The sequence below is a fragment of the Telopea speciosissima genome, unplaced genomic scaffold (assembly GCF_018873765.1).
Source record: "Telopea speciosissima isolate NSW1024214 ecotype Mountain lineage unplaced genomic scaffold, Tspe_v1 Tspe_v1.0107, whole genome shotgun sequence".
Classification (NCBI taxonomy): Eukaryota; Viridiplantae; Streptophyta; class Magnoliopsida; order Proteales; family Proteaceae; genus Telopea; species Telopea speciosissima.
This window is the reverse complement of record NW_025317443.1, coordinates 68,836-80,352: the sequence shown is the minus strand read 5'-3', so window position 1 is coordinate 80,352 and position 11,517 is coordinate 68,836. Positions and strand designations below refer to the sequence as shown.

At 38.0% G+C, this 11,517-nt stretch overlaps 2 protein-coding genes across 3 annotated transcripts in view; both read right to left on the bottom strand.

Annotated features, from left to right (window-relative positions):
• Positions 1-1,583: 1,583 nt before the first annotated feature.
• Positions 1,584-5,688, bottom strand: LOC122647651. Of its 2 annotated transcripts, none has more exons than XM_043841011.1 (5): positions 5,629-5,688; positions 3,797-4,165; positions 3,595-3,702; positions 3,425-3,496; positions 1,584-1,954 (listed from the first exon to the last, which is right to left on the bottom strand). In XM_043841011.1, exons 1-5 carry the CDS (start codon positions 5,671-5,673, stop codon positions 1,745-1,747), a joined length of 804 nt encoding a protein of 267 aa, XP_043696946.1. In that variant the 5' UTR covers positions 5,674-5,688; the 3' UTR covers positions 1,584-1,744. The 2 variants fall into 2 exon arrangements, with proteins under 2 accessions (XP_043696946.1, XP_043696947.1); XM_043841012.1 differs by having other exon boundaries at positions 3,595-3,699.
• Positions 5,689-9,024: 3,336 nt separating this feature from the next.
• Positions 9,025-11,517, bottom strand: part of LOC122647650 (putative methyltransferase C9orf114) — a 42,996-nt gene continuing 40,503 nt past the window's right edge. Inside the window, exons 9-11 of the mRNA XM_043841010.1 lie at positions 10,064-10,133; positions 9,539-9,616; positions 9,025-9,449 (exon numbers count right to left, since the gene is read on the bottom strand). Coding sequence (XP_043696945.1) covers positions 9,360-9,449; positions 9,539-9,616; positions 10,064-10,133 — 238 coding nt within the window. The 3' untranslated portion in view covers positions 9,025-9,359. The remainder of the gene's footprint in view (positions 9,450-9,538; positions 9,617-10,063; positions 10,134-11,517) is intronic.

Genomic DNA, 11,517 nt, shown 5'->3' with positions numbered 1-11,517 from the left:
CTTCTCAGATAAACACTTTTGGAGTGCTCTAAGCAGCCAATAGAAAGATAAATGGTCCGATCGGGCGTATTCACCCCGACCAGAATCTCGATCCTCAATCATGGGTCGTACCGAAACTCGTCATGACTCAGTCGTATCTAAAAGCAAACAATGGAGCTCTAGATTTTTCCCTGTCAATTTCCTTCAAAGTATCTCAATAATGGGAATTGACTGATAATAGGTAGAGACAGTGGGAGGATCTAAAGTCCTATATATAGAAACTATAATGCACTCTCCCATTAAGGAGTGCAAAATAGAGTAGGACTCTATTCCTCTAATTGGTAGAGTTTGGGTCTCATTAATAAATCCAAATAGTTATACAGTTGAGATATACTTGCTCAATATGTTGTTTGGCCATACGAGGTAACATTAAAATAATAATTGAACATTATTTCCTATAATCTCTCACTTGAACCATATGACCACATAATGATGATCTTAAATATAATTTGGATTTTAACGTCTGGCAGAACAATCTATTGACTTTATGCAAATTTTATTATTTGCTTCCACCTCTTGTAATTATGACCATTAATTGACTCTATCTTGTCATAACCAAAAATGATTCTTAAGTTCTCCATTGCAGGAACAATGATAGTATTGGATGACCTTTGAGCAGCCATTTTCTTATAATCTCAAAACTACGATCTTAATAATTTTTGTGAATAAGCACAACAAAAAAAAGATCAATCTACTTGACAACAATGACATCTTAAGAACTGAAGTAACTACGAATGGTAGGAAAACTTTCACCACCAACACACGAACAAACACCATCAACTGCAATCAATACACTCCATGACAATGACGTGGGATTGAGTCGTTCCACGGATCACTATCCTTAAGATCGTAGTCACCCCTTTATGGTGCTATAGTGGGTTTTTACAATTCGACCTTCAAGATGAAACAATTTCTTTAAGCCCTATTAGTAATGTAGTGGTTGCACTCAATTACTAGTCACGCTAGGACTTTAATAGTTGTGCTCAACAAATCAACAAGAAGACTTCCACAAATAGGCAAAACAACAATGGGAAGTAACACCAACAAGAGAGAGAATTGGAAAGTATGTGCGTGTGTGAGGGGGAGTGGGTGGGGGGGGGGGGGGGGAAATATCTCCCAACAGTTATTTTCTCCGTCTCTTGGACATGATATCAAACACTTGTAAAAAAATGAAAAATGATACCAAAAAACCCCCAAGTTTGAAATGATCCCTAATGATCCTACTTATTATGCTTGTTACGGAGAAAGAATTTCTAACAATTGGTCTAAACATAAGAAGAATTCTTGGTACAAATAGGTTTTAAAAAAATATTCTTACGAGTATCCAAGGTTGGGCCAGGAGGGTTTCTTAGACACCTTTCTTCACATTTAAGTGTTGTGAGTAGTTACCCATTACTGGTCTGTGATCTTGCATGTTTATGTTATACTATTTTTAGTTTGGCAGTAATTCCAGCTTATAAAGAAAAGAAGAAGATTTAATTACATGCCATGATGTTTGGGTCATGTTACTGGGTCTATCAGCAAAAAAACATTAAAGACACATTGGAAAGCATAAAGATAAAGATTTTGACTTCACAGTTTTAAGAGTCTCTAATATAGCATAGCTGTACAAACAAACCAAATTAGTTCATCCTAACTACTAACTCATAACACACTGAAAGTAGACAGACACAGTTTCATCTTTCATGGGATTAGTGATGGTCAGTCATTTCCTTCCACTAGATTTTGAAGTCTTCATTTTTTTAGCTACCGGAGATTTGGCTTCAGCAACAGTAGGAGAAGTACAATCACAATTGTTTGCCCCAGGAGATGAAATACCAAGCATCATTTCAGTTGTTTTTGTAATAGTAGATATCAGCATTGCATCCTTTAGCTTTTCAATTGTTTCAGAGAAGACAGTGTGTCCCTTTTCATACTGCAATTAACCAAGAAGGATTAAGAAACAAAAGTTTAATGGTTCTAAAATTCAAAAAAAAAAAAGAAGAAAAAGATAAAAAACAGTTAATAATATACTTAGCACACAAGTACCATGAAGAAATAAGAGACATATTTACAGCATGGCTTGAGCTTTGAAATTTCAAAGCAAATTATGTAGACTAAGCTAGCCCTACTTAGTTCACAGGTAATCAATATGAAGTGCATGCTACCATGAAAGAATAGTTTATCTACGAATAACATCTAGACACTAATTGCAACCCCCCCCCCCCAACAAACAAAAAGTCGGACATATCTTTTTGGATAATTAAAAGGTAAAAGGTTTTGGTACACGGCAACCTACCAAGATAACCTTTACACAGGTGCACCTTATTCTGCCACATGGAAGAGTGATGTACTAAATCTGACTGTTGGATATCTAGGAAGTGATCTACCTTGACCAGATGTCAAATTTTCAGCTTAAAATTCAATTATTTGCCATACCCTCCCGTGTATGTCCATGCACCCACTGCAGTCCTATGCACCCCTTAGGTAGTCTTAGATTTTTTTCAACTATTTGTTTTGCCACTTGGTAAACTAGGATTGATCTAAAATTTGACATGTGAGAACTGAGAAGGAACCTTGGGGTCTGCCTGTCCATAAAGTTTCAGCCCTATCTGAGTTGTCACATGGTAGAACTCTGAGTGCAACTGATTGCACGAGTCACCTCACACTCAACAATCAAACTACTACGCCCCTAACAGAGTCAAGGCAATGGTGCTCGTAGATCAGCTCGACCACCGGGGGAGAGTGATTTACAATCAGCTTACTCTCCAGTGGACACTTCCGTTGCATGTGGGGGGGCGAACCAATTCCATGTTTAGGCCCCCATGTAACAACACCCCGAATTAAAAGGATTTTATTAAGAGGTAAAATAGGACCTAGCCAAGCCCATGGAAAATACAAAAGTCCTTACGCTAAGAAGAGGATCATCTAAGCGGATTTTGGATTTTGGATTTTGCATATTTAGGCAGATCAAAATCATCTTCCCAATGGTAATGGCGGTTAAACATAGTTCTCAACTACTGAGAGACGGTCATGGTAGTTCTATAAAAAAAATTAAAAAAGGGCGTACCCAATGCATGAGGCTCCTGCCACTGCGGGTCTACAGAGGGTCATAATGTACGCAGCCTTACCCCTGCTTTCTCAGAGAGGCTGTTTCCAGACTTGAACCCGTGACCACTTGGTCACAATGGAGCAACCTTACCGTTGCACCAAGACCCACCCTCTATGGTCATGGTGGTTCTATCAAATCCATCACTTACATTAGCACAACTAATTTCACACAAGAACAATGATGCAACATTTAGTATCCAGACTGGAACCCCAAACTTGAACAAAACAGAATCTACATTAAAGAACTGTAATGCCACAAAAAAGAACGACTGCAAATACAGAATTTGAGACATACTGCTTGAAGCTTGCCAAGAGCATTTTCTAACTTCATAGTTAGTTGATGATTCTCCTCTCGCAAGCTCTCAATCTGAAAACAACATAAAGACATTCAAATAACAGTAAATCAATAAATTATTTACCTTATGCCAAGACAATGATAAAATTAAGTCATTAACTATATATAACCTTTTTTTGAGAGTCTATGTACATGAGCTTGTACTTATCCCTTTTCTCCTGTGCTTTGAAGTCAGCATAACACAGATTCTGGGATTTAAAGCCCGTATCAGCTCCCTGCTTTTAAAACATTGTATAAAACAGAATATTACAAGAGTAAGAACAAAGCTAACAATTCAACCAACAGCCTTGAAAGATATAGCAAATGGTATACCATGGACTTAGCTTCATGATATTTTTCTTGAGCTTCTAAAAGCAAAGTCAGATAATCGATTTTTCCTTCCAAGTTCCAAATACCCGAGTCTTCCTCCTGCATCTTTTTCTCCTCCATAGGGTGGTGTCTTTCTTCATCTTGGTGATCCTCTTCATCACTTCCACTTAAATCTATGTTTTCAGTCACAGGCTCGATATCCTTGAATTGAGTACACGAAATCTCTTTCTGAATGCGTTGAGATCGCCTCAAGACAGTTTTTGAGTTTGCTAACTTTTTCTTTCTTGAAGCTGTCTCAGTCACTTCTGTTGCCATCTTGCCACTTGATTTGGCTCTTTTTGGTGAAGCAGCTGACCTTTCAAGCTTGCAAGACTAGATGGGCTTGGTACTCAATATTCTTGAATTAAAATGAAAAAGGTCCTAAAACTTATTTCACTTGCTTGAACTAAGTGAACATCTGGGAAACATAACAAATACATTGACTGCACTTCCAACTAATCAATGATCTTAGGACCAACCTATCTCGTTTGGGAATAAGATTTGAATTTAGAAATCCATACACTCACAGCAAGACAGCAACTTCATAAGTTTATATACATAGGAAAATTTTAGGGCAAATCGACATGCCAGACCATGGGACTACTTGGGAGATTGAATTAAGTGTAAATATGTCCTAAACCTTGGAAACAAAACCTGGAAAGCAGCTTCACTTGATAGAGTTTGAAGCACACACATAATCAAAAGATGACCATAAAAAGTTAACTAATATGAGGCCAAGTCAACTAAGTTAAAACAATAAACTCAACTTGAGTTGACTCAGTGAAGTTGACAAGAGGAAAAAAACAATAGTGCATACCATAATGAACTCCCAAGCCTTTTAGCCTCCTAATTACCTGGGGGACCACTGTAAAAAGGGTATACCCAGTGCATGAGGCTCCCGCCGGGTCTGGGGAGGGTCATGCACGCACCCTTACCCTGCTTTCGCATAGAGGCTGTTTCCAGACTCAAATCCATGACCTCTTGGTCACAATGGAGCAACCTTACCGTTGCATCAAGGCCCACCCTCGTACGTGGGGGACCACTGCATTGCTTCCAATTCCTGTAAAGCTTAAACTAACAGAATCTCAAGGTTCATATTAAAATGGGTTTGCCTTGTAAGCAGAAAACATAGTTTCAGGAAAATGACAGAAGAAAGAGGAAAGAAGTTTACCAAGAGTGCATGTAGGCATAAAATATAGGATACTGGTTAAATAAAACACAAGTAGCTTCTCTAACAAACTCCACACATTTAAAAATGAAAGTTGCAGAGAATATCTGCGGGACTATCTATAATGCAATGCCATTCACAGAATCTTGTGTACGCGAAAAACAAATTCTTTATCATCATCCAACCAAAATAAATTTTAAAAAAAAAAATCTGTATCATATGATTCCCGCATTCCGACTGCCTCCAAACCCCCCCCCCCTTCTTCCCTTATTCCAAGGGCAAAAAAAAAGGGGGAAAAAAGAAAGAAAGAAAGAAAATCACCATACCATCTCTCATTATGATGGTAGAACTTGAACCGCTCAGAGCACCAAGAAAAACCCTTTTGCTTCACAACCCCAACCCATCAAAAGAAAATGAAAAAACGAGGACAAAAACACAAAACACACAGCATCAAGAAAAACCCTTTTGCTTCGCAACCCCAGCACCTCAAAAGAAAATGATAAAAAGCCGACAAAACACAAAAACCACAGCAACAAGAACAACAAATTGAACAAAAGCAGAAAGAAGAAAAACGGAAAATATTCCCTTAAAAAATCTAAACATGCTACACAATGGCAATGGGGTTTACCTTATCTTTGTTCATATCGTCAGATTTGGGGGTTCTCTTACCCATCTTTCTCTCGCTCGCTTCTAAGCCGGGAAAGGAGGAACTACAGAGACATGAGTCCACAAGTAGGAGTCAAGTGTTTTACAGTAAAACCCTTGACCAATTTCATGAGCAAAAAAGGCATCTAAGGGTATTTCACTCTGCAGCGCAAATCAAAACACAGTGGAGTACAGAGACATGCATGCATCTGTTGGATAGGCATCTGGAACAAAATTTAGCTGTATCGTATTGCGTGATTGAACATTCGTATGGAAGCCACGTGTTAATATATTTATCAGGATTTCTGATACCTTGAAATTTGAGTTTGACTTTGACCCCAAAAAAGCAAGACGAGGAGAGTGGTCGAGGCTTCGGCACTTCGGCCCCTCGAAAAAGAGCTTCTTTACTTTTAGGGGCCTCGAGGATAACTATACGATATCCGCTAGATTGGTATCTTTATCATCGTGATTTACGTTATTTGGGACAACCGAACGACGAAAAGAAACCGCATTAACTTCCAATGCGGCGGTGATTATCCATCCAATACTGATTACTCCTTAAAATTGCCATGACCAGCTGAGATCTGATTGATGTATGGGACACACCCACAACTCCACTTCGTGGATGGGATCTCGTCCGTTGGTTGTGGTCGCGATCTACCTTTTTGCTGTGCAAGTTAGTAGTACCACTGGGTTGCCCATATGAGTCACGCACTCACGCAATTCCAAAGAACCTGACTGACAAGGATTTGGAGGAAACCTCACTGGTACCCCCGATGCAGGGGTGTCAACTGGTCCAATTCCCTAGACTTTTAGTCCTAAAGGATCAGGATCAGAATCGGGCCAATAAACTAATCAATTGCAAACTTGAGATCCAAGATCATTAACTAATGGGTGGGTCAGTATTGATTTCTAAACGGTTTCAAATAATCCAATCAAAATTTTTTTAAAAAAATTCTCTAACATGGTACATATGTAATAGTATTATAATAAGACACTAATTTCAATCACTTATATGATTCATTTTTTTCCTCAAATCATATAATTAGTCTATATTACCTCTTGTTTGGTATTTATTAATAAATAGGAATACCACCATCCTATAAGTTAGGATTATTTTAAGGTTTGTTCTTAAGTTAGCATTCCTAAATGGACCTTAAAAATTTACAGTCAAATCTTTGGTAAAATAGTATATAAGACAAGTGGTACAAATCAAAATTGAAAAACTAAAAAAATTAAAAGGTTCGACCTTAGCTCTCATGACCTTGAGTCTTAAGAATTAAGGTTGGGATGTGAAGTTATTCCGGTTCTACCGATTCCTAATTGGTAAATCCAAATCCGGACCAATAAATTATTGGGTGGATCGATTCCGATTCCTAGAGGGCCGGTTTTGATCCGATTACCGATTCTGATCCAAAATTGACACCCCTAACCCAATGTAAGATAATTCCAAGAAAGGTCTTTTGCTTGAAGAAGGGAATTTTTTTTTTTTTTTTTTTTTTACGGTAAAATCCTGAAAAAGGGGTTTCAGTTTCAACATTGTGCTTAGAAATTAGAACTCCAATTACTTTAATTGTTTTGATAATTAATTCAAATCTAAGTTTCCTTTTATTGTATTTATGGGAAAAAGAAAGCCAACCGATTACACCAGACACGCCGCTCTTGTGCCCTGACACAATGGTGCACAAAATGATCACCACATCCTTGGTCATTTTTGGGGTTCTAAGGGATATGACGGTCATTTCATGTGCCCCTATGTCAAGACACATGGGTTGTGTTCTACACGACCAAGTGGCATTCTCTCTCCCGTTTTTTATTATCAAAAGAATCTAAGTTCCATCTTCTTTCGTATTCAGGCTCTGTTTGGTATCATTTTTTGGTACCCTTTTGCCTCTCTGTATCTCTCTTACACACACACACGTTTGACTATCTATATTGTATATTATACATAATATATACTATATCGTATTATATTATATTAAATTATATATAACAAAAGTCTTCTTTTTATATTATATAGTATATAATATATAATATATATTATATAGTATATAATATATATTTTATATAAAAAAACCACCCTTTTATATCATATAATATAATATATGGATAAATTTTTTTAGTAAGTATAATATATGGGTAATTTACACATACCCCCAAGGTTTGTTTTAATTACATTTTCATCCGTGAAGTTTGGCAAATAACATGTACCTCCCCTGCTTGAGATCCATACTAGCAATTTATTAAATTCTGTCCTTTTGAGATCCATACTAGCATTTTGTCGGATCGCCCCTCTTTCTTTCTCTGCAACCCACTGGTCTCCCTGCCCTCTCTCTCCCTACAATATCCAGTGGAAGAATTAGCAATCATTCAACAATTAAGAAGTTTTCTGCTCCTCTACGATAAACCCATGGATCGACAATATATAACTTCCAAGCTACAACTGAAGAACCCAGAGCAGGCTGGATTGATCATTGATGGAATCAAATGGGTTTTGGTAATGGAACCTGATTGATGGGGAGCAATCATTAAGAAGAGAAGACCAAGAAGAATATTTGGCATCACAGGCGACATTGTTCTTCCTGAGCTCAATCTGAGGAACTCCTACCCGAATACTTGATCTTTATGAAGAGCAGCAACGTGACTATTTGAAGAAATCCACAACTTTCCTCTTGCTATCCAATAACTAAAAGGCAATAAAACGTCTTTGGTTTAACAACGGTCTACAACATTCCGTCTGAAGAGAATTACACTGATATGTCATCATTAGATTGCTTTACGGTCGCTTTAGGGATTTCATAAGCCCCACTAAAATGCTTAAAGAGAGTCTGCGAGAGTGTGGGGGAGTACTGTGGTGAATTCGCCATTTGCCGGTGATCAGATGGTGGATTCGTGGACCATGTTCAACCTAGGGCTTTAGAAGAGGAGAGAGTAGGAGGCAGAGAGAGGGGGACGAGAAGGCAGTGAGCAGTGGGAGGCGAGGCGTGGGTTGCAGCATCGGAGATTAGGGAGAGAGTAGGTGAGGGAGAGACGAGGGCAATGGGGTGGAAGGCTTGGGTTGCAGCGCCCGAGATGGGAGATACGGGAGGGAAAGGGAGAGAGAGAGAGAGAGACAGTGGGAAAAAAATAGGGTTGCAGCAATGGCTGGATTGAACGGCTGAAATGCTGAGAGAGGGATCCAACGATCGATAAGACACTAGTGTGTATGATTTCATTACATCCTCTAGTGTATACATTATTTTCCCATAGTTTAAAACAGCTTACAGGGCAGTTTATATGCCTAGAAAATGGAACTCATTGTGCAGCTCCAGTGTACAACCCTATTGCAATCTCTAAGTTGGCTAGGCCTTTCAATAGTAATGAATAGCATGTTCAAATCTATAAAACCACAAAGAAAGGAGCAACAGACATCTAAATACAAAGACCCAGGCCTTATATTGCATATCCAAAGTGCATAGTTCCAAAAATATTCAAATGCAATGTCTATTTTAGTAGGGAAAAAAAAGCAATTACCCAGCCTACAAGGGAGCCCATCTTGTTGAATCAGGATGCTTCCACAAGAAATATTTCAAACCCATCATTCTTCTCTTCATATTCTCCTGGGTTTGTCTGTTTGGGGGAGGAAGATCAAAGCTGACTTCTCCCCACAAATGGTGGGCATCATGGTACACTAGGGATCATGTCATTGGATTCATCAATTCTGTGCACTCAATATCATGGATTAGACAGATTCTGATGTTCAAATCTCTGCGCTGCACGGTTAATTGGTTCCTGAAAATACTGCAGGGATATGAAAATGGCTTCCTGTGCACAATAATTGCACAATAAGGAACCAGCTTGATGAACAGATTAATTGATATATCAATAAATCAATGGGCATGACAGAAGGGTACCTCAGTTCGGATTGTTCTACTCCCTTGATGAGGACATGTATTTAGGTATGAATGAAAAACCTGATGCACATCTTTTCCCTGAAAAAGCAACAAACTTGATATCAAGCAAAATCACAGCCAACATGGTTTCCCTCTTAGGATAGTAAACAAAGTCATGACACCAGTCTTTGAACCCAACCCCGCCCCCCTCCCCCCAAAAAAAAAATGTCGCAAAACCTGGTACCAAACCAAAAATCAAATACAGGAGCAGGGAAGTAATGGTTCTCAAAAAAATACGGAAGCATGAAGTCCCAGGGAGATTTTATAAATGATGATGGATATGAGATGATTAAAAATGCTATCTGGACTTCAGAAACAGCAAAAGTGACCCTTCGTAAAGTGACAAAAGCATTGTTCATAGGCAATTAAAAGTTTCTTTGGTGAATATAATTTAGACACAGAAACTCCATCATATAAAACCAGATGGCCACAAGATGTTGAACAAAGTTTAATCATGCTGAAAGAAAGCTCCACTTAATGTTTTACCATTAATTTACTGTCTTCTTCAATGCTTTCCTCTAACCCAGCAAGTCCACCAAAAGCAATCAACAAGTGCCTATGAAAGCATAGGCACACCAGTAAGTAATCATCTCAACTGGATCACAAAGTATATAGCAATTGTGCAGCATGTGTATGCATGTCAAAGAAGATTTGATAAGTTTGCCTACTAAGTTCAAATTGAAAGAAAGATAATGAAAAACATCAGCAAAACAATTATGACCAACACACATGCAACCCCCCCTCCCCCACCACCACCACCAAACAAGAAAACAAAATCCAAACTCATAAAACCTAATCCAAAGTATCAATATAATATAGAAAGAACTAAAAATGCCAACAGAATTAGTGATAGACTTTACTTCCCTCAATGGTTGCATGGTCCCCCTATTCATTGACCCAAAACTTTAAATGATAACCAACCCGCAACCCCCCCACCCCCCAAAAAAAAAGACTCCAAGTGGGCGCTTTACAACTCCTACCTAAATTGACGAGGAATGAAGTATGCACCATATATATGACATGCACACAATATTTAACTCTAGTATGTATTCCTTATTCTTCCTTTCTTTTTTTTTTTTTTTTTGTTGGGAGGGTGTGGGGGAGCATAAAGATTTCTTTATAGAGGGTTACCCAAAAAAACCTAGGCTACACAAATATACAAAAAAATATAAGGTCAAACCAGTTAAAAATTTCTCCCAAATCTCTACATGTAACCTGTGCAGCAGTATCTTAAACTCTATTATAAGAAGCCAAAAAAACAAAAAGATTCCTAGTGTTAAAGACAACCTATGAATTGGTTTCAAATGATTTTCAAACACTCATTCTGTTTCTTTCCTGCAAAATAGACCAATAGATGAAGGAAGCAGCAAACAAATCCTCTTGGCCCTTTAAGAGCCATTTCTCTAGCATATCCTCAAAGTTTCCCTGCCTGTTTCATGTCCCCCCAGATGATTACAATCCCACTCTCTTTAGAATTTTAACTCATGAGATTTTTGGTAAAATTTCACATTTGGTGTTCTTAATATCATGCTGCAACTCTACTCCACTACTAAATACTTAGTGCTACATGTTTCCATTTTGATATAAATACAAATGCACCTAGACAACAATTAATTTGCTCGCTTACTGCACTTTTTCCCTTTCACATAAATCATATATAATTGTTACGTAAATGACGTGTCCAGGAACAGTACCTAGTTGAATGGTGTAATCATGTCATAAGATTTAGCGGTCAGACAGATTTCTACTCCTATACACAAACTGGCACTTGACACTAGCATTCAAATCCATGCAACATAGACGGGAAATTGTTTAGGCTTTCAATTGCTTATAGATTAATTGGAAGAAAAAATGTAAAGAGTTTTAGTTTCCCAATGCCATTGAAGACTTGAATTCTTAACGTAATTCATTTGGTGGTTTCTTAGCTTATAAGATAACTT